Below are 27,922 nucleotides of genomic sequence, written 5' to 3' on the forward strand. Positions count from 1 at the left end.
TAGGCAAGAATAGTGGAGTGGGTTGCCATTTCCTTCTCCAGGGGATCTTCCCAACCCAGGGATGGAACCCACCTCTCTTGAGCTTCCTGCACTGACAGGCGGAATCCTCACCACTGCATTACCTGGAAGGAGAAGGCAATGGCACCCCACTCCAGTACTCCTGCCTGGAAAATCCCATGGACGGAAGAGCCTGGTGGGCTGCAGTCCATGGGGTCGCTAAGAGTCAGACACGACTGAAGCGACTTCACTTTCACTTTTCACTTTCATGCATTGGAGAAGGAAATGGCAACCCACTCCAGTGTTCTTGCCTGGAGAATCCCAGGGACGGGGGAGCCTGGTGGGCTGCTGTCTATGGGGTCGAACAGAGTCGGACATGATTGAAGCGACTTAGCAGCAGCAGCACCACCTGGGAAGCCCCTAAAAGGTTTGATCTATTTATTTAGATTAAATTGACACTTGGAAAAGAATATATGCACTTAAAATTCATTTCAAACTTTTATTGAATGCCTATTATGTACAAATTACTGTTTTAAACTAAAACTGGTTAACATCAATGTTAAAAATATAAAGTCTTCTTAAACATCACTATTCAAAATAAACCTTTCTGTGATAAACACACATACACACAAAGATGTACTTTCTAATTAAGGTTTTCAATTTTCAAAATACCTCCTTTAAAACAGAAGGGAATAAATTCCAACAATGCTACTTTCAACGCATTAACTATCTTAAAGTATACTGGAATATTTAAAGACTGCTTGCTGCAAAGTGGACTCACATGAAAATGAACCTTGATTTCAGAGGTAAGTCTACTATTAATAAAAACGCTGCAATTAATTAAATGGATATGTAAGTTACACATATCTAAAAAAAATAAAATGAGAATGAGAGGAGCTTTTCATGGAAGGTGACGTGTTGCCATGGATTCTGTTTCTCTTGATTTTCTGAGCAGAGCTTGTTTGAGAGCACTAATTTTCTCATCAAGTTCAGCCAGTGAATAGTTCTGCTGTAAACAATAACATAAATTGCTGAGTAAGACTTTTAATGCAGGTAAAGTGCTAAATGTACTATAAATACATAAAATATCCAAAAGCATGGTAAATAACTTTTCTCATGAGAATAATTTTTAAATTGAACCATATATGTTGACTAAGCTATAAATTTAAAGACATAAGACAACAAGGCTTAAGTATTTCTTTCTTTTGATTTTCTAATGACTAAGCTATCTTGGACCTTTTATACTTTGAAAGGGTCATAAAAACATTTTTTCAACTGCCTATTCTCATAGTCAATAGTTAAAAAAAAAAAAAAGTTTAATTGCTTAAAGTAACTGGGAATTCTCTTTTAATAGCCAAGGTAGTTGATTGCAGTTAATCTGAAAAAAAAAAAGGGGACATTCAAATTTCAAAGTTTTACAATTAAAAATAGAAGGAGATCAAGATTGCAAAGGATGTGGAGCTCACCTCTGCAAACAATCAAAATATACATGTGGAAAAACTATCACAGAAAATTAACTGGAAATGGCAGAATTATACAACCAAAGCTGCAAGGAAGATCTCTACGAAACCAGGTAATACAGAAAAACCAAACATCAGGTCAGGACTTGTGCCCCTGGGATGGATATGTAAGGAAGAGAAGGTTTCCAAGGGAGGAACGCTGGCATTGGGGAGGGAGCAAGCAGGCTAAGCCATAATCTGGGAATTCCAGTCCTGGGGTCCTGCACAGGGGCGACAAGTCCCCACGCCTGCTGGGAAATCCACTGCGACAGACGGAAGGGCTGGTGAAGCCCAGACTCTGTGGGGAGGAGCGCTTGTGCTGGCTTCCCAATAATCAGGGTGCAGAGAGCCTTACACTGGCAGATGCTGCCTTGCTAGATCTCTCATTCTAAAGGGGTGAACACCGCCAGCCTTGTTCACTCCATACCACAGCCTGCGCGATCTGGGCCAAACACACACTGGGGAAAGACTCTGTTCAGCTACGCAGAAACAGAAAAGGGTGCCAAGAGTATGATCGGGGTGGGAAGGAGGTGGCCACTGTCAGAGCACTCAGGAACACGGTGGTTTGTCTCCCAGTATGAGTGCCCCAGCATGTCCACTCCACACTGCAGCTTAGAGGAGCTTTGGGCACTAACAGAAGAGCCACAGAGGAAGCCCAAATCCTGGACAGCAGAGCAGCCACCTCAGTTCCTACAATCACCATGCTCTGGCCTCCTCCATACCTTTGCACTAGACCTGGGACAAATACAAAAATAAGCCACAATAAAGGCTTCTGTGTATGAAATAAGCTACACTGATATACTACACAGCACATGGAATAGAATCAATATTTTATAATAATTAAGTGGAGTATAACCTGTAAAAAATAATTTATTAAATGTTGAAATGATAATATTGGATGAACATGAATTTTTAAAGATTCAATTAATACAGTAGTACTGTGAACAGGGGTGGACTAAAGTCAACTTTGCTAGACACCTTTTTTGACTTAGATGCTAATTAGCCGTATCTGCAGAAGGAAAGCAGATGAGATTTAAACTGAACATTTATTATTTTTCAGCGTTTTGTAATCGATACTTTCTTCTACAGTTAACATCTGGATAAATTTTAATAATAGTTATCTGACCCTTCTGAGTCACTCCATGTCCTTAAAATGACACATTAATTTATGTTGCCCTTTTCTTCCAGTCCTAAATCCCAGGATATGACCTAAAAGCAACCACAGTAGAAACTTTTATTAATAAGAAAGGTATAAAACCAAACTATTTCAGAAACCAAAATAAAAATATAGTAACTTACTTGAGGTGGTTGAACTTTTCTTCTTTTTCCAGAAAAGTTCTAGATTAAAAGTAAAAAAAAAAAAAGTAATCAATACTTAGAAAATCTAAATAATTTTTCTTTATAGAAGAGTGAACAAAATAAGGAGAACCCTGGCAGAAATAAAGCCCACAAACTCACTGAGCACTATCTGTAACTGACACCTGCTTTTTTCTACTTTGGAAGTTACCCTCCAAAGATGGTATTAAAAGTATAAGTGGTAATGTCAGAACATGCTTGTCCCTGGCTATACACAACTATACTTTAGCCGTTAATTTCCACCTTGTATTGAGGCCTAGTGATTGCGGTAAGAGGAGCTCTGTGGATCTTCTACTTAGTTTCCTTTCTTAGAACATTCCTATCCCAGGATATTGAACAGGTAAGGCAGCAATAGTCAGAGAGAAACAGAATGTGGAATACCAGGCAGCAGGGTGAAAATAGTCAAACACACCCTTGACTATAATGGGCACTGTCTGTGTGACTCAGGGGACTAACGATTCCACCCCACTGGTCATCAGTGACCACAACAGGCAAGGGCCTCATTCTGGCCAGCAATTAAGGAAAGGTCAGCTGAGAATTAGGGAAGAGCTTCTGCAGAAAACTTCCTCACTTCTAAGAGAAAGCCATCTAGGAGGCAGTTCTTCTGGATGCTGTTGTCATCTGGACAGGACACCAGAAAACACGGTAGCTATCTTACCATCTGCCTGGGGAAAAAGTCAGCACCAAGCAGAGCTGAGACGGGAAAGAGCTCAGTTCTTTGACAGTCATGATTTAGCCCAATAAATCAATTTACCGTGAAGACTGCATTACTGTTGAACTTCCTGTGTTAAAAGATTATTTTCATACTGTTTAAGTCAGTTTGAGTATAAATTTCTATTACTTGAAGCTAATAACATTTTCACCAACATACTGCTGTGTGGTTTTTTAAACCCTGATCTAATAAATGATTGCTTGACTTTGTTCTTAGTTTCACAGACCTACGAGGCCTTGAATGGCAAATTATATTAGTACATTAGTACATCTGACAAAGAAATGTCAACACAGGCAGTAAAATTTTCTCGTGAACATCTGCAACCACGAAGATTTAAAGCTGTTTTCAAAGAATACTGAGGTATGCCTCTTGTCAGTAGTTTCTAGTAAGTGGGAAATCAGTAAGTGTTAGAATAAATATGGAAGTGCCTACATAAACATGCATCTTCCTGTGCCAAACTGAGCAGGATACTGTGGTGGGGCTTATGGGCAGGTAAGGGCTCAATTTTTAATTTGGTCCCCACCCAGTCTCAAACCTTCCCAAGAGGTGGCTTTTGACACAGCAATGAAAACACACTTCCCCTTGTTTTCCTAACAGCTTAACCTGTAAAATATGGCAAGTTTCCATGTCATTGAGCAATCAGATTAATGTATCATGAAACCAAAGTGAGAAGTATCAGAATCAGGCCATCAGTGGTTCAATGACTTAAAAGAAACCCACGCTCTGAGGAAACTTAGTGGTAAGCAGACCTCTTTCATGACCAACCCCTTTCTTTACTTCTAATCTGTTGTAAAGGGTAACCAATTGTCAAGGGTGACAGGGGAGTGCCTTAAATGTTTCGTCCCTTCTAGTCCCACTGCCCTGTTTCAGACCTTCATTTCTCCCTGCTGTGGGCAATGATATGTTTCTGAACTTTGACTCCAAACTCTAACTCATGCTTTCACAATGCCACCAGACAGAAACCCATTCAAGGTTTCTCTTTCTCAAAAACTTAATTAACTCAGTGCTCCCTTCTCCCCACGCTTCCCTTTAGAACCAGGACTTAACCATTATGGACTAGAGTTATGATTCCATCTAATCAGTGCTTTCAAACAAAGTCAACATCCCTTTAAAAATCCAATAGCTAACTATCAGCCAAGTCCTATCCATTCATTTGCACATTTATGTAATGCCTACTACATTCTGCGTTCAAAGATGAACAAGACAGTTCCTGCCCTTCAGAGGCTAAAAATTTAGTGTGAAAAACAGACACATAAACATGTAAGTGATAAATGCTATCAAATGAACAAAGTGCTATGGAAATATACTCGTGAAGAATGTTATACTTACCGTTTTCCAGGGTCATAATTTAAAAATCAGTAAGGAATTATCTGGACATACTCATAAAGATTGTACCTCTTAAATGGTCTGTTAAGCAATGCACTCAAAAATTTTAAAACCTTACTACCTTCAAATTTTTCCACGTTGAAAGTGAAGGGTAAAGATCTTTAGAACTACCACATTAAAAGTTTAAACATATACTAATCTTTGTTGTAATTCCTGCTTTATATACATTAACTTTTTTTGAGTTTATGTGTGTTTCATAAATGAAAAAAACTTTACATAAACTACTTTTTTTTTAGGAACCAAACATAATTTGTATCGTTTTTCTGTTTATGTTTCCCTTTTCATATGCTGTGCTGCACGGTTACCCATGATAATCTCATCCAACTGTGTTTAGAATTTACCTACATGTGAATCTGGATTAGATACATTTCATTTAAAAACTTTTCATAAATTTGATTTCTAACAAAAGTTCAATCCTTAGGAAATTTAATGGGTTCAATATTACTTCCTACCTTTGGAAGCTAGAAGACTGTGCTACATATCTAGTCTATTCTTCAAGAGTCTACAGAAAAGACATGTAAAATTATGCAACTGCCATTATGAGTACTCTCAGCAAGAGGAAAGTAAGAGTGGTGAATAATGTGCGAGGTCATTTGCAGGATGTGTATCAATCTCTCACACACAACGACAGCTCTAGAGCTGGTTCCATTCTGAGAAAGGAATGCAGCTCCTATAGCTGGGACATTCCTCTGTTATGGAAGAGTGGGTATGAAATCTTTGCCTTTGAGTCTGTACCATACATATTCAGAGGCCTTAAGGACAAAACCAGTTTGTTTAAACACTTCAGTGTTTTGTGCTTGTAGCTCACTATTAACTTGGATATGTCATTTCAAATACTAATCCAGAAATGATCCCTCTAATCAAATACATGTTTAATATATTTGGAAAAAAAATTTTTAAAGCACTAGTTTTATTACAAGTATGACAACCCAACACATACAGGCCAATCCTGTTGACATTTATAATACTTCCTGCGTCTGAAGTTAGTTTCAGACTTCAGGCCTCTGACAGTCTCAATGTTCTTACCCATTCTACCTATCACGTCTATATTGTCTCTCCCAATTATATCAAGTGTTAAGTCCTACCTACATCTTAAAAGTTTACCTGATACTTCTAACTGCATATCCTGCTGACTCTAAGTCCACATTTCCTCCCAAAATATCTCCTCCTCCAGATTTTATTTCTACCAATGATAGTATTATTTTTCTAACCAAAGACTAGACTCATTCTGGCTATACAATCAATTATCAATCTTTGCCAACTTTTCTTTCCTCCTGTCAGTGGCACTAATCTTTTCTATTCTTGCTCTCATGTCCTTGTTTCAGGATCGCACTTCACATTTAAGCTGGTATAATACTGTCTTCTTCTTTAGTCTCTCCCTTTTCATATATCTTATAGAGTAGTATCAGATGAATCTTCTACCATTTGCACAAGTCTTTTCCCTGCTCAAAAATTCTCACAGCATTTAAACCTTAAATTTCTTTTAAGGTCTTCTACAATCTATTTCTACCTCTTTAACCAAACGTTCTACCCCGTGTATAAAGAATCCCCCAAAATAAGATTATGATTTGAAGGGGTTGTCCTTTTGTCAATTAAATTTAGTAACAGAGCTATGTTAAGCTTTTAAAATCCAAATCAAAGAGAAAAAAGATTGAAGGGCCAAGATCCACTGAAGGTATGTAATTCTATAATACTCTCTTATAAGATGAGTTATATTGTTAACAAGAATTATATTAACAAGATATGAAACTGAACTAGAAAAAATAACCTGCCTAAGGATTTCTTAGTGAAGGCAGCTTGAATGGGGAAAACTTATGGTGTGTTACTGTAGGAAAAGGCATACAATCTCTATGAAGTTTCCTAGGAAGAGGCAAAGGAAAATCCTCAAGATGGAAAGGCCTTTGCATTTATGTAGAACCACCAACAAATCTCAAATTAGAGAAGGCCAGAGGAGTTGTACGACTTACCCGTGTTTATACAGCTACCTCTAAATGGTTTCTGAAATTAAATAAATGCTCATGTTTACTGAGGTTTTACCTTGCGCTACACAGCATGCTAGGTGCCTGACTGGCATTATCTCATTTAATCCCTGCTTCAGCCCTCAGTACTTTAATCAGCCTCATTTTATATTGGAGGTAAGTAAATCACTAAAACTCTCTAAATTATTGAGCTTTAAGATTCACTGCTCACTTTGGTTATTTGACTTACCTTCTTCATCTGGAAATATTCCTTTTTTGTACCTTACCCTAATACCAACTTGAAACTTTGGAAAGATCGCTGTTATTCCTAAAATAATCCTGTTTTCACCAGTGACTTATAATGATCCATGCTAATTGAGTTATTTTACATAAGATTTCAGAAATAAGAGTTTTAGTAAATTTAAAACTTTAGTTCACTTTTACATTAGTTCTTTCGAATATGGCATTGCTTTAAAACACACACACACACACACACACACCCACCCAAAGCCCCAGAAAAGGCAGGTGTTATGTATAATCACCCCAGAAGACTGAGGAAAATAACACAATGAGCCCAGGATCAGTTGTCTGAAACATGCTAATATGACAAAGATACTTATCAGCACAGATTGTTTTTTAGTGTTCTTGGAAAAGGAGAAAAATGAAGACTAGTCTTTCAGAAAGTCTGCAGAGAGAGGGATTAAAGAGGCAGAGGGATAATGGAGAATAAGGCCCCAGAGGAAGCCTCTGTTTTACAAGACAGCAAGTTCAGAGCAATAGGGCTATTCAGGCTTATTATGCCACAAAAAAAGGCTTAAATTTGAGAATCTGGGTAATGTGCCATGACGTAACTCTTCAAAAAAATTATGTCCATAATACAACATTAAAAATCTCAATCTTTAAAGAACTAGGTAACTCTTTACTCAGAACTATGTTCATTCATCACTGAACTATTAAAAGTTTTTTTGCACACAGCAGATCTGAGTGAATTGTTATATGATAATCCTAAAATAACACTTATTTTTTCTGAAAGATACTTATACTTACTACAGATTGAAAATATTCAGGAGAGATGCCTTCTAATTCAAGGATTTTGTCCTCAAGTTTTTTAATTCTCTGATAAATGTCTCTTGGCACTGGACCGCCTAAATGCATGAAAACAAACTGAGACATTACTGGATAATTCTATGGTTTTATCCTTAAAATACCATGCAAAGACACTTATGCAAAAGAATGGGAACTATTTAAACTTAAGAAAATAAATTAACAGGAGTAAAACAGAATGAAGTCTTTAGCAAACATTTTCATATTACACACTATGGGATATATTATTGTACCACACTTCTCCCCAAAGCCCCATTTATGCTTCCTATGTGGCTAGGCATGTTGTTTTATGTTAAGTTCATCTGATAAAGATATTTAATAGTTCCCATACAGAACAACTTGTATCTCTGACAGACTCTGATACTTACTTAGGAGGAGAAAAATGCACAGTGACAACTGACAATTCAGTGGTCGCGATATGTCATATTTTCTTCAATTTAAACTTCTCCTTACATGCCGTATTTTCTCCTTTAACTCAGAAGGACTTTTTATAAAAACGAGCTTTACCATAATTCTTAACTAACTTTCTAGGGAGGGGACTGGTAAAATTAAGGTTACTGAGATTTCAAGGTTATGATTATATCCCAAGTTCTTCCATTCCTCAGCACCCCCAGTGCAAACATTCTGGTCAAAAGCACCACCTCTCCCTGGATTATCATAACCTCCAAATTGGTCTAGTTGATTCTGCCTTGCATGCCTCAAGTCTGTTTACAACACAGCTGCCAATGATCCTTTAAAAATGTAATTCAGATAGCGTTAGTTCTCTGCTCAAAACCTTTCAACACCTTCACACCTCACTCACATTTAAAAAAAAACCTTTACAGTAGTCTACAAGGTCCTATACAATCTGGACACTGTCCCCACATACCATTCCAGCTATCTGACCTTTTTCTGTTATTCAACTAGGCCAAGTACTCTTACAGCTTTAGCACTCGTGGTTCTCTCTACCTCTGTATTCACAAGGCTAACTCCTGCCAACTTCAGGTCTTGGCTCAAAAGTTACCGTATCAGTAAGGCCTTCTCTGACCGCTCTTTAAAAAATACCAGAGCTGCCACCTCCCCCTACCCAACACTCCCTCCCTTATTTTTCTCTAAACCCACTGACATTCTATATATTTTGCTCATATATTGCCTGTTTCTTCACTCTAATAATATAGGCTCTAAGAAGGCAAATTTTTTTGTTTTGTTCATTGGGTATGGCTGTGCAGCCTGTGCACTGCACAAACCTAGGAAGCATCAGTTCACAGACTGCACAGGTACTCAATATGTACTGAATGAATAAATACCTTAGATAGTCATTATGCAATTAAGAATATTCACATCCAAAGTATCAACTTGTTAAATACAAAAACTCTAGAAATATGTTTTTTTCGGAAAACTAGTTTTTAGGAGCTTGGTTTTTCCTGCTCTTGAATAAAGGAAAATGAATAACTTACTCATCTGACTTTGCTCCTGCTGCTCCCTTTCGCTAGAATGTCCTCTGCTGCACCTCTGTACCTTTCAAGAACCAGTTCAAGCTTCACTGGGTCAACAAAGCACTGCCTGAATCTCTTCACAAAGAGGCTCCTTGAGCCCCACCATAATCTTCCTTTAACATCCCCCGTCACTATAAATCTTTCTTCCATAGATTATGAAGTCCTCGAAGCCAGGAACTGTGATTACATCATCTCAGTTATCCCTCCTGTCTAAAACAGTGCTTTGCATATAGTAGGCATTCAACAGGTACTTCTCAAAATTAGCTACTGGATACTATTAGATTTAATAAACCAGTCAATCCTATTATACAGTTGTAGTTTTAATTAGTTCTGGGAGAATTAATTTTAATGCTTATCTCTTATTATCCTCAATGGTTTACTCATTCTCTTATTATCTTCTACCTCCATCCACAAACACACCAGCTAGACTGGATTTAGAAATTCCCCGAACGGTATTTTGTGCCTCTGTGCATAATGATATTTATAAGATAGAACTGACAGGATCTGATGACTAAATGGGGAAGGATACTGAGGCTTTATAGCCAGTTAAGTTCTAGGTTTGATTTCCTGTTTCCACTTACTACATTGGGCTTGCTGCTTGAGTTCCCAGAACTTCAGTTTCTTTTTCTGAAAGGGTAATAGCACCAACACCTCACAAGGTAGCTAAATATTAAGTGAATTGATATACGTATAATACTTTCAGAGTGACTGGCACTTAATAAATGTTAGTCACTTCCCCAATGGCATGTCTTTATTTATATGCTGGTCTTCACTGGAAAATCTTAAAGGACTAGGGTCACACCTTTTAATACTTTGTACCTAGCACAGTGATAAGAATGAGAGAGATGGTCATGAAATTGATGGAAGTGTAAGGGGAGGAAGAGGAACACAACCACATGAACTGTAAACTCCTTAGGAGCAGGGACTATGCTTTCTTCACTTTTCTACCCATCAGAACAATGTTTTGTACATGACAAACCCTCAATGAAAATTTGGTGAATAAATGAATTGGAATTTCTTTAACCACTTCCAAAGGTCCACTACAGGGCACTGCCAGGCACTCTGCTTACCTGTTTGCAATCGCAAGTGAGCCTCGATATTCTGCAGTCGTTCTTCTACAGCCTGATTACCACAATCTCGGAGCATGCTGTTAGGGTTATGGCCCGACCCCGGAATTCCTTCAGATCTAGTCTGTGGTCCATATGTATTCACAACTCTAGAAACTAAGTTCAAAAACTTTGAGTCTACTAAATTTACATTTCAAAACTCATAAATTCTCTCTCCCAAATAGTACTGTACGTTCTTTTCATACCACAAGTAGGAAGAAAGGCAAGATTTTTTTTAATAAATAAAATAAAATTTTATAGGAAAGTAATTTCTATTCCATTTTGCTTATAATTAAGAATAAGCGTCTGTCAATGATGAAAATATTATGTGGTGGATACTTACCTTTTACATGACTTTTAAACCCAGGGTAAGGAGTAAAAATCGCATCAGTTCTTGCACAACTATTTTCTAAGAAGAATTTAGATGAGTATAAGTTTAAGTATATTCTTAACTACAAATGTACATTTTGATAAGCCTTCAATAATGCATATATTACTCATATGCATAATCAGAGAACATCTAATCTTATCTAATGTCTGATTTATATACAGAAAAGTCCTCAACATTCAGTGGCATAATTTAATTTTTAACAAATACCAACATTCCTAAAGACCATCTGTGTCTTTGGAGAAAATAATTTATATATTATAGAAAGTTAAAAATGTGTAATCTAAAGAGATATTCAATTTCAACATAGAAATAGGCAAAGCTCAGTATTTTTACTGAAATATAAAAAATACAGCATATAAAAAATACAGCATTTGTGACATTGCTTGCTCATCTAATTAGGGAACATCAAATATAAAAGATTATGCATTTAATACATTTGTATTTCAGAATACCACACAAAAAGACCTTGAAATCTACAACACATACTTTTACACTTGCCTAGATTTTCGATGCTCATTTTTTTAAAATCCCTAAACACAAAAGCTATCTATATCTTTCCTGACTATCCCTTTCAGAAAACACAATTTTAAGAAGGATACCATGTGAAAATTTGTTGCAAATTTTTTCTAAATGGAAAAGTATAATTTCTTTCAAGTTAGATATCAACAAATAAATTAGGGGGAAAGTTGGAATGATATTAATATATAAACATAAAATAATCTTTAAAATGATGTTAAGTAAAACCATGTACTGCAGTAAAAATCCTAAAAAATTCTCCTTGATTATTTTATAATAAAAATGGATGGTAAAAGATACTGAAAGAAAGTTCTTTTCCCTAGGGAATCTGACTTTTAAAAAAAACCTAATGTATGTATGTTGGTCAACTGAGAGGTCCTGAAAGGAACACATTACAATACATCTGAATTTTTTCAGTCTAAATTTCCTTGAGATAGTTCTGCTGACACAAACCGTGGGAATAAAATTCCAAATTTGCTTATCTTTTATATATAGATACCAGACAGAGTCATTTTCTTTTTCTTTTTGAAACCTCAAAATATGTTTAAAGGGCCATCACCTCTCCATTCTCTTTCTACCATTTCATGGGGCTAAGGGTTAAAAAAAGAAGCTATCATCCATTCCAGAGCTATATTCCAAATACATAGATTAACTGACCCATTAGAGAGAAATTCAGCATGGTGTGAAGACATTGAATGTATGAGTGCTAGTCACTCTCCACAGCAATTCTTCCCAGCACTGTTTGGAAGCCAGCAAGGGATTGAATGGGCCAAGGAATCCTGCTGAGCATTTCAATTCTTGTCAATTTCTATCCCCTGGTGGTTTATAATAATAGAGTTAGCAGGGAGAGCAGAGGAATAACATTAGTGACACATGTGCTTGCTCCCTCAACAAACCCTTGCTCATGGGTTGCCTGCAGTTTGATTGTCGTACCTGAGATTTTGCCACTGCCGCACCTGTTCTGAAAAGCTAACAGTAAAATATACCAAATCTAGAGATACGCGTGTATAATGTGAATAACAGGAAAGGCTGAATTTAGGACCCACCTTGAGCCTATTATTACTTCATTATGAAGAGAATCAGTGCACCAATGTGGTATGAGTCAATTCTAGGTTCATCTGACAATTCAGTATTCGTAATAATTAGTCAAGAGATATTAGAGGCAACAAGAAAATGCCTCATCCCAATTAGGAACGCTTCTCCACAATTTTTTCTAAGAACTACTTGTTCTGATTATTACTATGATGCCTGAATATGATCTATGCCAGTGCTTTGCAATTTTGTATTCTGCAGCATACCTGCAGATCTGTAAATACACTATGGCATCATGTGAAGAGGAAAGGAGATTCTGATGAAAAACAGCAAATGTATGCACAGTATGAAAGAAACGAAAGAAGCATAATATACCACAGTCTTGATGACAAATTGGTTTTATCATGACATAAAACCTTCCAAACAGCTAAGGAGCAGTGAGAAAACTGCTCCCTCTTGAGGAGTATGAACTTTACTAAGTTTAACTTCATGTCTTAATATCATAATTTCAAAAGTACCTTTAGACTTAAAATTTATGTTGCTCAGCTCCTTCTTACTAGTGTGACTAAGCAACCCTGTCATCCATACGTTATCTTCATTTCCTAAAGGAACTTTAAAACAATCTCTTCACCTGTGGTAAACATTTGCCTTTTCACGTTAGCATCTGATTTCTGTATAACCAAAATGAAAACCATTTTGCAATACATTCTATTATTAAACAGAAGAAAATTTTGCTTAGTTTCCAAATAAACCTGTGAAATAATTAAACTGTGTTCTTAATGTTATCCATTAAAAAAGAAAAAGATCATTAAAATCCTAAATAAAACTAACTTCTTCTAGGTAGTTACCTTGATTACAGTCAATAACATTGCAAAATTCCCTGACGTTGTTTTCATTGATTTCAGCTTGCTTTCTTTCAATAAATGCAGATATTCGTCTGTCAATCTGCAAACAATAAGTATATGCATCTTAATTCAAACATAGTAAAATTTAAAAAAATACTCCCTTGGCCCCCCAAAACCCAACTTCTTACTTCTGCTTTTCCGGCCTTTATCTGAACTACTTCTGGATCAAAATGGACCTGTGTCTTTTTCACATCTCCTAAATCACTGTCTTTGTGCTTTTCTTCCTCTTCCAGGTCTCCAATGGGAAAGCTGGCATTTACTTCATTCTTGTTCCCTGTTTCTGTTTTTCCTATTTCTTCAGCAACAGTTGTATTCTCCTCTTTAATCAGAGGCTGAAGTTTTGCTAAAAAGGGCTGAGAAAAACACAATTCCATCTGCTGAGGTTCAAACTGATCAAAATTAATCACATTTACCATATTTATATAAATTTCAGCTAAGTAAAAGCAATATTCAGTATCAATTAACTAAATATAAAAGGTTGGCATCATACATAGATCTGACGACATGTAAGTGTTTTCGCTGTTCTCTATTATTGTGACCAATATCACTTGCTATAAATCTATTTAAAGAAAAAAGGAAAGAAGAGAAAGAAAACCTGAGGAAATTTAAAATTTTCTTTGAGGGAATCATTCTGTCACTCATCTTTTATTTTGTGCCAAATCAAAGCTTCAGCCTCTGGCACCAATGCCACTTAATTAACATGTCATTCAAATGCCTCCTCAGAACACTAAGGCTTAGTATTTTTCCTCCTTAACACAAGAGCCAGTGCTCGCACTCAGCAAAGCCCTGCATTAGCACTGTATCACTGGAGATTCTCCACTTGAAACTGCAGTTGGCCAAAGTGAATGAGAGAGCATAGACATGAAATATATAGGTGTTATGCTGAGTGAACACTCAGGCTTTTCCTGACATGACATCTTCTTGGGTCATGAATTTACATTTTTAAAAAGAAAATGAACAAGGGAAAAAAAACTACCAAGAGCCATAGCTGAAAGAGGTAGATGCCTACAATACTAGTGGGGAATACAACTCTATCATATAAATTATACTACCATCCCTCCAACACACACACACAAAACTAGGCCTCCACTGAGTCCTACAGCTCACTGCTTCCACCCTCAAAACTATGGTTAACTATTACTTTTAACATGAAACAGTTAAAATTTCCCATAAAGTCATTGAATAGAGGGCTGAAAATTGTCTACTCCACTAATCAAAACATACCAACACTTGTCAAAGTTCCAGTTATTTTTTCATACCACAATTTTGCTTCCTTTGTCTGCTATACCAAAAGTTCTTCTGAATCCTTATATCTTAATGGCACTAAACTGACCAATCCAAACCTTTATGACACTTCATATTTTATACTTTGATTAGAGATAAACTGTAAACTTCTATCAATTATAAATGCAAATATGTTCACGTGGAAACCAGTAAGGTCATAATACTGTTTGGTTATTGAACTGAAATATTAAAAAAAATATAGCAATACTATTATAGAGTAACAATTCAGTGTTGGCTTTTAATATAAAGAATGAATTATTTCAAACTCTTAAGATGATAAAATAGTGACCGGCTACTTACTAATATGAGACATTAATGTCACAGAAATTACTTTCTTTTTAAAAACTATGCTGAAACTGTTTAATTGCAATAGACACTCCAGGATGTGTCATGCTGGGATAATGCCACTTCTTGAACCACTGAAAGCACTCCATGAGCCTCCAAACTCACCCAAGGCATGGAATCATTATCATAGCATGACACACACCTGCCGTGTCTTATTGCTTAATTATAACCCACCATAGATGCAACTGTATTGAATTTTCAGTGCAAGTCTGGAATCGAATAGAATTGCATTCATTCAGTTGTCACACCTACATCAGCCCATTTGGCTATATTCCTGTAACTGTCCTGATCACTATGTAAATTAAAAGATTTGGATCCAATCTGGCTGAAGTAACCTTTTATTAATAACAGTATTAATAAGGTGTTAAGACAGAACCTACAAATACTTCAGTGTACAATTTAGCTATAATTAATTTCTAGTCTCAATATGGAGTTAACATTTTTAACAAGAAATTTACCTGTAAATATAAAACGTGTTGCTCAAGTGCACTAAAAAGAAAAGCGGGCTGGAGTGCCGAGAGGCTCTGGAGCTTGTTCCAATCGATTGTAATTTTCACCACATCGTCTCTGAGGTTAAGCTTTAAAGGGGCAAACCAGCAATATCACAAAAATTACATGATTAAGCTGTACATATGGGATTGTCACAAAAATAAGATTTCTATAGAGTAACATGCCATTTAGTTCAAAGTTCTCAAGTTTTTAATGATACATAAAAGTGCTCTACCTAGTTACCACTCCAAAAAGGCAAGAAAGGTCCAATTCTTAGAAAAAAGCAGATGACATCTCTTAATTCTTTTCTTGGGTCTGTGTAATGGGACCATCTCACAGGCAAAACTATCCAGGAAAGATGAAAAGGTGAGGCTTTTTTTTTTTTTTTTTTTGATAATTCAGCATCTAAAAACTTTTGGATAGGGGCCAACAAATGCTTGCCCTATTCAAAATCCTACTGCTTCTAGCTAAGAGCATTAAATACAGGGGGGAGGTACATTTATGAAAGTTCTGATTTCAAAATTTCTGCATTTCTTTTTGTTAAATATGTACATAAATACATAACAAATATATCATTCCTCTGATGTCTTCCGAATCACATTTTCATTGTTTTCAATTTTAACGAATTATTTTTAATTTAAAAATCAACTCATACATTCATATTCATATATATTAGAAAGTCTGCGGATACATGGCAGCATATATTTACTTCAAATAAAAATTAAACTATTATTTAGCTGTGGAAATCTGAAATTTAAAAACAAATGCTTTTCCACAATAGTGAAATAAACAGCCAGAGACTGGATGGAAAGGTCAGACTCACTGCTAAACAGTATTTTCTAGTAAAGTATTAAGAGTTTATCATATGAAAATGTCTCATAAATTGGCTATGTATGACCTATTAAGATAAAATTATATATAGAAAACTACCACAAACCTGAATATAAAATTAATATCAAGATGAGTGAACATTTTAGAGGGAAAGCCTCCATCTTTAGTATTTCAAGTGAATAAAAGTGAATCACTGTAAACATTTTTAGGGACACGTGTGTTATGGCATATATCCTGCATCGCAGGATCAAGTTAACTCTTATTTTTTCAGAAATCATTTATTTAAAATTACTCATGTTTTCTACAAAATAAGGACAAGTGTTCTATTAGTTAGGATCTTATGAACTGTGATTATAATAAAACAAAAAAAAATCAATGTACCAAAGAGATCCAAAGTTCCCCAAAAGGCACTATACGAATGAACACTGTATGACCACCCTTTGACAGAAATATTTAAAGTCCATATTAGACAAGTGTAAAGAAGTTTTGTGTAGGATGCACTGGCAAAAATTAGTTTGTTATTTTAACTAAGGTTTTATATTAAGATAACCATATTAATCTTAATTTCTATTTTTAATGCTTATAAAGGTTTCCTTAGACAACAGTTTATGCATGGAAGTAACCCATCACTGTACTTTTACAGTTCTGAAGGAATCTATAGTTGATTATAACAAATTTACAAATACAGTTTGGGGATAACGCAGGCAAATCCTCAACCAAAGCAAAGCATCAAATTTTCTAGAGAAAATAACTTACAGAAATTAAATTGAATGTCTGGATTATAGTCTCATTTCAATTTATCAGAATTACGTAAGTTTTCAAGTGCAAGATACTCAGTCTTTGAAGAAACCACGTTAACAATGTCACAAATTAACTTTAAAACTATCCCCAATACATCCAACTATTATTCAACAAATTCCCTATTAGTAATATATGAATTCTGTGACTTGTAACCATTCAATCAAAAAGGTATTAGTCTGTCATTAATATGGACTATTTAAAATACACATTTCAGTAAAAACTTTATTACACTAATATAAAAATCCAAGTTAACAATAAATATTTCTTCAGCTTGGTAAAACGCAGCAACCAGAGGCAAAATCAGTATTCAATAAATTCAAAATCTGGGCTAGAAAAATTTTAACATCTGATTTTATGTTTCCTATTGAGGAGAGCTAATAACACAATGATACTATATAGAAGGAACTAGGCATTTTACAACATACAATTTTTTAAATTCCTTAATCTTGTTTCAAAAGGAAATAGTTATTTCCACCAGGAACAATTTTATAAGTATAGTACTCTGGCTTTCATTATCTTTAACAGTACATCTCAAAATATAAAGAGTATCACCAAACTGGCTAGCATTTAATTGATGAGAGTCTTATTTAGTCTTTTTATGGTCCCTTTACTCTGTCATGAAAACTAACCAAATATTTACTCTAAATATTTTTGACATGTGACATAAGTAAATTTTAACATCACTATTTTTACCTACAGAATGTTTAAAATTTTTAAATGAGTTTTAAAAATTCAGTATGCAAACTATTTCAAAAGATAGGTTTAAATTAATGTTTTTAAAAAGTATCTCATCAGTGGTGGGGGGGTACTTTTGTAAACTATAGGTGAGTATAAACTTTTTTCATCTTGATATTAGGATTAAAAAAAAGTTCCAATGTCCACGCCATAGAAAGTTCTCAAACTTTTAAACCATTTACAGGTCTTGAGTCTTCAGACTGAAATAATTAACCTAAGTCTTAAAAAATAAATAAATAAAAGTTCTAAGTCCTTGACAAACTAATGAGTTTAAAAGTTATAACTTTTAGCTGACTCTATTAATAATCATCCCATTACTCCAAAATGAATGTTTAACTAAGACCAATGCTCTTTGTAAGTCAGGACAAACATTGAAATTTTTTAAAATACTGACATAACCTTTTAAAAGACTGATTCACCATCTACCCAAGGCTTTTAAAAATAATTTTCACAAATCAAACACTCTATTTTCAAAAAGGAAGTTACCGTTATCTTCAACACAAATGCCTAAGTCCAAGATTTTTTTTTTAAAGATTTCTTTTTGAAAGCAGATAAACGTATTTTCAAGCTGTTTCTCATTTAAAATTTGCTTTGCATTTACATCAGTGAACAGTGCCTTCAGTGTAAGGAGTACCTTTATTTAAGTTCCATTTTATTATGACATTTCTACAAAAGCTATCTACCAGCCAGTTAAACTAATAAATAGTTGAATTACAAGTTAAACAACTTGTGATGCACACTGTATAGACCAAGGGTAACTCAGCCAACTTTATGCTAGAAACAGTATAGATTAATTTTTTTTTCTCTTCCTCCTCGTTTTAAAGGGGAAGAGATGCAAGCTACGGCCAGAAGGAAAAAAAAAACAAAAGCAAGTGAATCGTAAGAGCAAATCACCCTAAAGAGGCGGAGAGAGCGCTTTTCCAGAAATCTCAGGCCCCACGAACCTATCAATTTCTACAATGAATGAACTGGAAGAAAAACGATCCTGAGGCTCCAGGCGCCTCCCAAACCATCAGAGAAGCTCTTCCGTATCCATTCTCTCCAAGCCTGTTTCTTACTGAGCCGCGTTTATCACTCACACTAGCCTCATTCACTCTTGGTGAGAAGAGCTGCAAATCTAGCCTGTCACCGGTCATGATCTAACCTGCGCGGCCATCCTCACTCAGCCCACAGGCTACCGGGCCCACGCTCCTCCCCCGGCCTCTGCTACTCCAGCCGGGTCCCACACCCTGCAGGCCTCCGGTGCCCCCTGCCTCCGCGCACGGGAAAATGGGGGGAGGGGCAGGCCGCTTCCCAAACCCCTACTCCACAGAACCTCACTCACTTGTCCAGCCAGGTTATGCAAGGAGCGAAAGACTTCGCAGACTATCTCTCGGGAGAGGCTGGGGCTGCAGCTCCGCTCCAGGCCCCTGTCACCGATGGTCGGGCGACTAAGCTCAGCGGCAGCAGCCATGACACTTTCTGAGGCTGCCCCCGCCAGCACCAAAGTGCGCTCACAACCCACCCCTCCCTCATCGCCTCGGTCGCTCCGCGATGATGTCAAAGCACTGCGTCTCTTTTAGACCAAGGCTTTGAGGACCACTGTGTGACTGACAAGCACCTGCGCCAATCAGGTTCCGCTGAGGACCGCGAACGGATGATTGCCGACCTACGTGAGGCTGGCCACATTTCCACTGGAGATTGGAATCGGTATCCAAGAGGGTTAGCTTCGTGAAGTGTACCTTGACTCAGATGTTAGTGATGAGTATTGCTAGAGAAACTTATAGTTAAATGTGATTTAGTCCCATATTAAAAGTTAAAATTTTAACACGGCCCTGTGGAGTGGTCTGGAGAAAGATCCCTCATCAGGGATGCAGCGCTGCCAACGCTTATTTGTAAATATTGAGAACTTTTCCATACAGAATTGTCATAACTGGATAGAATATTTTCACCCGTATTCAAATTAACATCACTAATTTTTCATCAGAGGAAGAAGATATAAAACAAAAAATTTTATGCCTCATTTACTATCAAGGGAATATTATTAGATCTGCAAAATAGTTCGGTCAAGTTTTAAAACTGGTGAATCAGTTGTTTTTCTCTGGGTAATAGGATAGAGACACTCATCCTAAAACTGTTTTCAATAAAGGGAAACACTGTCAAGATGATCCCAACAGGAATTTAACCCAAGTAAGCAATCGCATGCAACACAATCTCTGAAATCAGAATATACAAATCTGAATTGAAAACTGACAAAATATTACTTATCAGGTAACTTTGTTAAAAGATGCTTAGTTTGTAGTATTACAGAGTCTAACATTAAAAAGTCTGTCCTGTGCAATTGAAGAAAAAAGGTTAGAAAGTTTTTAGTGTTAAAATTTGTTCATAAACACTTGAACAATAAACATTGTCAGTTTAGAGATAAGGGAGGATTTAATGTTCTAATAATCTAATGCCTTTAGAAGAAGCCGAGGTAGAAACGTGCACAAAGTGTATTCTTCAGTTTTAGAGTAGTCTGAATGAAAGGAAGTGAATGTCTGAATGATGGCATCCGGTCCCATCACTTCCTGGGAAATAGATGGGGAAACAGTGGAACAGTGGCAGACTTTATTTTTCTGGGCTCCAAAATCACTGCAGATGGTGATCGAAGCCATGAAATTAAAAGACCCTTACTCCTTGGAAGGAACGTTATGACCAACCTAGATAGCATATTCAAAAGCAGAGACATTACTTTGTCAACAAAGGTCTGTCTAGTCAAGGCTGTGGTTTTTCCAGTGGTCATGTATGGATGTGAGAGTTGGAATGTGAAGAAAGCTGAGTGCTGAAGAATTGATGCTTTTGAACTGTGGTGTTGGAGAAGACTCTTGAGAGTCCTTTGGACTGCAAGGAGATCCAACCAGTCCATCCTAAAAGAGATCAGTCCTGAGTGTTCATTGGAAGGACTGATGCTGAAGCTGAAACTCCAGAACTTTGGCCACCTCATGCAAAGAGCTGACTCATTGGAAAAGACCCTGATGCTGGGAGGGATTGGGGGCAGGAGGAGAAGGGGATGACAGAATGAGATGGCTGGATGGCATGGGAGTTGGTGATGGACAGGGAGGCCTGGCGTGCTGTGACTCATGGGGTCGCAAAGAGTGGGATATGATTGAGCAACTGAACTGAACTGAATGAAAGGAAAGGAATAAGGCACCAAGGAACTGGGATTAAGAGCAATAGGGATTTTAAAAAAGTCTTTGACCTCTCCCTAGGGAGGCTCTTAATTAGGCTTTCATTTTCAAAGAGCATCAGGCTTGATAGGATCTTCAGTAATCTTATCTGGTCCCTGTTCACAGCAAGATATGCAGTTTATAATCCAGCCTATGTCTACAGATGTCAGATAGATTTCATAATATCTAATCCCAAATTAAGCAACCTTCTCATTCAAGCCACTCATTCTCATATATAACCTAAATTCAGGATTCTTTGCAATGTTAGCATATTTTCTCTGCCTTTGGTTCTTTTGTTAGAGAATCATTCTATTGAGGTAACTAGTTTCTGTTTGGTAACATATTAGCAACCAATTCCAGATCATTTGTTTTCATCTAGATGTGAGGTCTTTCTTTTATCCCCCCAATATTCAAGACACTGGTATGAAACACATTTGGGAATTTGATTTGTATAAGAATACCATCTTTAATAAGATACTGCTCATCCTTTTCTTTTGGAGAAGGAAATGGCAACCTACTCCAGTCTTCTTGCCTAGAGAATCCTGTGGACAGAGGAGCCTGGGGACAGCTGTCCATAGAGTCATACAGAGTTGGACACGACTTAAGTGACTTAGCATGCATGCATGCATTGGAGAAGGAAATGGCAACCCACTCCAGTATTCTTGCCTGGAGAATCCCAGGGACAGGGGAGCCTCATGGGCTGCCGTCTATGGGGTCGCACAGAGTTGGACACGACTGAAGCGACTTAGCAGCAGCAGCAGCATCCTTTTCTTTGCCATCACTGATTTTGAAATTTAGAGTTTTACTTTTTCCGTTGAACCTCTAATATAGAACTGATTAGTGGCCATTGGATCTGTATATAAATTCTCTATTTCAATATGTAGACTTCCGCTTATAGTATTGATTACTTAGCTAATACCTGAAAATTGACTCTCTTGTGCATTATTTCTTCTTTCCAGGAACTTTTCTTACTCCTTCCTGAAGCCTATTATCAGGAGGCTTCTTGAAGCCTACTATCCTGAAGCTATTCCTGAAGCTCAATATATATATGCTTGTTGAGTTGAATTTATTTGCCTAAGTTGAACAGATTTGTAAAATGGAAAAACAAAAGCTCCTGCTCTTGAGGGGAAATTGTACAACATAGTAAGAATGCTATAAGCCATTCATTTCAAATAATGAAGCATGTCTGTTTATTCTCCCCTGGAACAGCAAATTCAAAGTGCTCAAATTTTCCTTAATGAATAAGCACAGCTAGCCTCCATAACCTTCTCATGAAAGACACACATAAAATTAATTGTACCAGCTGTATGCCAGGTACTCTGACCAGGTTTGAAGGTACAAAGATGAATCAGGCAAGGACTGTCTTTCAAAAAGTTCCAGTTCTCATGGGTGAGGCATTTATGTAAACAAACAACTAAGATATAATGTGACCAAATCATATTGGAGGTATGTATAAAGCAATACAACCAATTAGAGGTGTTTGGATTCATTATCAGGAAAAACTCTAAACACTTGATATAAAACATGGATTTTGAGGTTCAAATGATGAGTACAAATTCTCAATTTAGGTAAAACAGTAGCAGCAACTTTAACATGCCATGATATGTTTAGGGAGGATACACTGGATAGAGAAGTATGGTGAAGCCAGCATTTCCCAAAGTTTGCTCTGCTGAATACCGGTCTTACAAGATGCTTCTTTTCAACAAAAGTTTCCATGATCAAAGAAGTTGGAATAAAGTTATCTGTGTTGCCATAGCATGCAACAGATCACAACATTCCACTTTCTATTAGCAAGGAGCTCAGCACTACAATCAAGTCCAAGGATATAGCTAAACCAATTTGAAAATCCCAGCTTTGAGGATTGGTTTACTAGGACTTCCCATACTGATTTGTGATTCATTCAAAGTTAAGAAAACATACTGCTACTTCAACAGAGAAAATTTTAATAGAAATTGTTATGCATAATAAGTTAATTAACTGAAAAGATAACAAGAGAACAATATCTATCACACTGTTAGGAAATTTGGGAAATAGCTAACCCCTCTAGAGTTATGGGAACAAAGAGAAAAGTTTGAAATTATTAAAATTTAGGAGCTTAGAGGTACATCCCTGTGGAGTCCCTCAGAGAAGGGGCTGCTGCTCAGCTTGGATTGGTGACTTAAGGATGGCAAGTTTTTAAAACTGAAAATAGAGCATCCAACCACCATAGAACAATGTCATGGAGTCTAATATACATGTAATTGGAACCCCTAAAGAAGAATAAAGAGAGATTGGGGCAAAAGAAACATTTCAAAAGATGATGACCAAGAAATTTCCCAAACTAGTGAAAGCCAAACCACTATCAAATAGTGAAAGCATCAGATCCAGGAACCCCTGAGAACTCCACTATTATATACTGCTGCCTAACAAATATCCCCAAATTTAGTGACTTAAAACAACAAATATTTCTTATCACCAAATTTCTGTATGAGAAATTCAGGAGTGACTTTGAATGGTGGTTCTGTCACCCACTTTGGAGAAAGACAGCCAGAGAGAAGTCACAATGACTTTAGGACAGAGTCAAGTCACAGGCTTCCCTGGTGGTTCTGTGGTAAAGAATTTGCCTGCCAAGCAGGAGACGTGGATTCAATCCCTGGGTCGGGAGGATCACCTAGAGAAGGAAATGGCAACCCACTCCAGTATTCTTGCCTGGGAAATCCCATGGACAGAGGATACCAGCAGGCTACAGTCCATGGGGTCACAAAAGAATCAGACACAATGAAGCAACTAAACAACAACTCTCAAGTCACACACTGTCATTTCCAGCTGATTCTACTTGTTAGTAGCAAGTTACTCTGTGTGGCCCATACCCAAGAAGAAGGAAATTAGGCTCCATATCTCCATGTCAAAGTTGAGGGAGAAATAAAGAATTTTTTTTTAAGGTAGACAAAATGAAGATAATTCACTATGGCAGATCTGCACTATAAGAAATGTTAAAGGAAATTTTTTAGGCAAAAGGACTGTGACAGCAGAAAAATATTGGTATCTACACAGCAAAATGAATATGTTAAGAAATGGTTAAAATAAAATGATATAGGAGACATTTTTCTTTTATTTGTTCTGAAGATAATTAACTGTATAAAGTAAAAATAGTAGCACATTATTGTGGGTTTATAGCATATATAAAGGAAATGCGTGACCAAAATAGCACAAAAATTGGGAGGGAGGTATTATAAATATTCAGTTGTAAGATTTTTACCTTGCACATGAAGCAGCATAATATTTGAAGGTAGAATATGATAAAGATGTAAATTATAAACCCTAGGTTAACTAACAAAGCATTTTAAAAAATAAGTATAAATAATAAGCCAGCAATGGAGATAGGAAGGAATCATAAAAATATTTAATGAGAAAATAACAAGGTAATAGATTATAATCCAACAATATCAATAATTAAATGTGAATGATCTAAACACAGATTTAAAGACTGATTAAAAATTAATATCTAACTATATGCTGATTAAAGGAAATCCACTTTAAATATAAAGATAGAGACAGCTTAAAAGTTAAAGATGGAAAAAATATACACTGTGCAAGTACCAATAAAAATAAATCCATCTGTTCTCCATCAGCTATTCACCTGCATGGTATACCTTTGTTCTTTTCCTAATATCTGCAACCTATCCTAAATCCAAAAGCCAAATATTTCACTCTAACAGCCACTTTATATATTTCCACTGTACTGCCTCTAGTGCCTTAATTTCAGTAATCCTCTACACCCACAAAAAAGAAATAAAGCCAGAATGACTATTTTAATATCAGACTGCGGATATCACAAGAGCAGCAGCTGCTGCTGTTGTTTAATCACTAAGTTGTGTCCAACTCTTTGCAACCCCATGAACTGTAGCCCACCAGGGTACTCTGTCCATGGGATTTCCAGGCAAGAATACTGGAGTGGGTGCCATTTCCTTCTCCAGGGGATCTTCCCCACTCAGGGATCAAACCCACGTCTCCTGCTTGATAGGCAGATTCTTTACCACTGAGCCACAGTGGGAAGCCCACAAGAGCTGTATGTAACGTTGAAAGTGTCAGTTCACCAAAAAAGACTTAACAATATTGTCTGTACACCAAAAACAGATCTTGAAAATATTTGAGTCAAAAACCGATAGGACTGAAAGGAGAAAGATGCAAACCACAATATATTTGGGGACTTTAACACCATTCTCTCAGTAATTGGTAGAAAAAGTAGAAAAATGGTGTCGAAGTTGCTAATATTAGTAGAAAAAAGACCAACTAAAAGAAAATGGCTCATTCAAAGTTATAAAGCACATTTTACATTTCTTCTATTTTATTATAGTTGTTAATCGCCTCATTTATCTTTATAAATGCTCACCTTATATTAAAAACATTTTTTTCTTGGAAAAATCATGTAAATCAAGCTTTACAAAATTAACCCCACTTTTCCCTTTTGATTTGTATTTTATTTTCAGAGGCAGTTGGTCTACATTTCTAATTCATTTTCATAAATCAGTAGTTCATAATATTTAAGATTCAGGTTTCCAAACTGATGTACAAAAATCTACCTAAACAAAACTATAAGGCACTTCTGAGAAACACAGAGTAAACTCGAAAAAATGGAAAGACCTGCTACATTCTTGGCTAAGAATTAAATATCATAAAGATGATAGTTCTCCCCATATTAATGTACAAAGTTAATATACTTTGAATAAAATAACAATAAATTTTTTTTTCTAGATCTGGAGAGTTCATTTTAAAAGTTAAAGTTAATATGGAAACATAAACAAACCATCTACAGGAAAATCTACGCATGTTATGTGCTTGTCCTTAGTCGTTCAGTTGTGTCCGACTCTTTGAGACCCCATGGACTGTAGTCACGCCAGGCTTCTCTGTCCATGGGGATTCTCCAGGCAAGAATACTCTTGTGGGTTACCACACCCTCCTCCAGGGGATCTTCCCACTCCAGGGATCGAACCCAGGTCTCTGGCATTGTGGGAAAATTCTTTACCATTTGAGCCACCATGGAAGCCCTAGAATACTGGGGTGGGTAGCCTATCCCTTGTCCAGGGGAACTTCCTAACCCAGAAATCGAACCTGGGTCTCCTACATTGCAGGTGGATTCTTTACCAGCTGAGCTGCCAGGGAAGCCCACACACGTTACATCTTCCCACAAACAATGATTATTATTTAGCCTTGAACCAACCATTTTTTTTAAGACAAAAATATTAAAAAATTTATTTTCCATTAACTCATTTATTCAACATTTCTGGTGCCCTTCATTTCTCTGGGTAGATCCAAATTTCCATCTAGTATCATTTCCCCTTTGGTTGAAGAGCTTCCTTTAACTCTTTCTGTAGTGAAGATCTGTTGGTAATGACTTCTCTTAATTTTTATTTTTCTGAAATTTTGGTTTCAGTTTTTAATGTTTGCTGGGTAAAGAAATCTGCTATCTTTTTCTTTCAGTACTTTAAAGATGTGTCTCCATTATCTTCTGGCTTGCATAGTTTATTGAGAAGTGTGCTGTAGTTACTAGCCTTGTTTCTCTGTGTCTCTGTTAACTGCTTTAAAATTTTTTCTTTTTATTGTTGGTTCTCAGCAATTTTGATTATACTGTGCCAAGGCATTGCCCACTTGAGCCCTTTGCACTCCATTTCCTTATGTCTTTATTTATTTTTTTTTTTCCTTTTTGGTTCAGTAAGTCGCTTCTTACTGAGAGGCGATCTTGAAAGTCCCTTGGACTGCAAGGAGAACAAACCAGTCAATCCTAAAGGAAATCAACCCTGACTATTCATTGGAAGGACTGATGCTGAAGTTCTAATACTGTGGCCACCTAATGTGAAGAGCCAACTCTTCGGAAAAGACCCTGATGTTGGGAAAAATTGAGGGCAGAGGAGAAGGGGGTGACAGAGGATAAGAAGGTTGGATGGCATCACCAACTCAATGGACAGGAGTTTGAGCAAACTCAGGGAGATAGTGAAGGACAGGGATGCCTTGGGTTGCAAAGAGTTGGACACGACTTAGTGACTGAACAACAACAGCAAGTCTCATCTGAGATTTAAGCTCCCTCCTTTTGGTTAAGCTTGCCAACTTTAATTCAGTATCTGTTTTTGTTTTCATCAAAGCATCATTCTTTGGTAAGTATACATTTGTTTTCTGAACCACAGGCTTTAAAATGAAATCCCAATTTTCTAAATTCTCTCAAGAGGATCTTCCTTCTGGGAACCCAGCTAGTTTAGTCTCTCCTCATGTACATTTTTAGCTAAATGGACTAACCAAAAATAATTTAGAACTCCAATGGCCGTTATGGGGAAATTTCAACCTCCCCAAACTCGTTTTTCTCAGCACTAAATTAGAAGACTGCAGCTCTAAAATTAAGCAGACTGAATGGGATCACTACTAAATTGGAAACCGGAGGTTTATGAATGCATTCAATACTAAAATCTCCTCTTGCCAAAATACCATTTCTAAAGAAACCAACACAAGCCTATATTTGAAAGCAAACAAGAAAGCTTCTGAGGCCTCTTTTCCTCCTCGCCCACCTTCTTTGTCTCTGGTGCCATCTTCCTCTTTCCCTTCTGTGCCATCCCTACTTCCTCTATAGCCTTTGGTTCTCTATTCTAAATCTCTCATTGAACTTTTATTTCTCCTTGAACCTCTCCTGACTTTTTCCTTCCCTGGATCTATAAAAATATGTCCCTTTAAAATCAGACCTTCTAAGGATCCAAATGTTTCTTATGTTCCCTAATATGTTCCCTGAACTAAAACTATGAGCCACAGTCAAAAATTTTCCTGAAGTATCTAAGTATCCCCACAGATTT

The 27,922-nt window shown here is 36.6% G+C and overlaps 1 protein-coding gene and 1 long non-coding RNA gene across 12 annotated transcripts in view; one reads left to right on the forward strand and one right to left on the reverse strand.

Annotated features, from left to right (window-relative positions):
* Positions 1-457: 457 nt before the first annotated feature.
* Positions 458-19,462, reverse strand: MBIP (MAP3K12 binding inhibitory protein 1). Of its 10 annotated transcripts, none has more exons than XM_070358747.1 (10): positions 19,247-19,459; positions 15,525-15,644; positions 13,566-13,790; positions 13,381-13,477; positions 10,937-11,002; positions 10,558-10,710; positions 7,956-8,053; positions 2,796-2,834; positions 2,623-2,705; positions 466-1,003 (listed from the first exon to the last, which is right to left on the reverse strand). In XM_070358747.1, exons 1-9 carry the CDS (start codon positions 19,373-19,375, stop codon positions 2,658-2,660), a joined length of 975 nt encoding a protein of 324 aa, XP_070214848.1. In that variant the 5' UTR covers positions 19,376-19,459; the 3' UTR covers positions 466-1,003; positions 2,623-2,657. The 10 variants fall into 10 exon arrangements, with proteins under 10 accessions (XP_070214852.1, XP_070214851.1, XP_070214853.1 ...); XM_070358746.1 differs by having other exon boundaries at positions 466-1,006; XM_070358751.1 differs by lacking the exon at positions 7,956-8,053 and having other exon boundaries at positions 458-1,003; positions 19,247-19,462.
* The window catches only part of LOC138984433 (uncharacterized), a 43,254-nt gene continuing 18,151 nt past the window's right edge, over positions 2,820-27,922 (forward strand). The window contains exons 1-3 of one of the 2 annotated variants that reach the window (XR_011461713.1): positions 2,820-3,924; positions 4,162-4,303; positions 18,747-19,237. This is a non-coding gene — a long non-coding RNA (uncharacterized lncRNA). Of the gene's footprint in view, positions 3,925-4,161; positions 4,304-18,746; positions 19,238-27,922 lie in introns of those variants that run through there. The other variant, XR_011461714.1, reaches the window with a different exon arrangement.

This window comes from Bos mutus, chromosome 21, assembly GCF_027580195.1.
Source record: "Bos mutus isolate GX-2022 chromosome 21, NWIPB_WYAK_1.1, whole genome shotgun sequence".
In the NCBI taxonomy this organism is placed as follows: domain Eukaryota; kingdom Metazoa; phylum Chordata; class Mammalia; order Artiodactyla; family Bovidae; genus Bos; species Bos mutus.

What these genes read in the sequence shown, in the direction of transcription:
- MBIP (XM_005891794.3), bottom strand. Translation starts at nt 19,375, where the DNA reads ATGGCTGCTGCCGCTGAGCTTAGTCGCCCGACCATCGGTGACAGGGGC. An exon ending in AACACGTTTTATATTTACAG is followed by an intron (nt 13,791 to 15,524) that starts GTAAATTTCTTG and finishes TGTTTTTCTCAG; the next exon opens with CCCTTTTTAGCAAAACTTCA. An exon ending in TAAAGGCCGGAAAAGCAGAA is followed by an intron (nt 13,478 to 13,565) that starts GTAAGAAGTTGG and finishes TATTGTTTGCAG; the next exon opens with ATTGACAGACGAATATCTGC.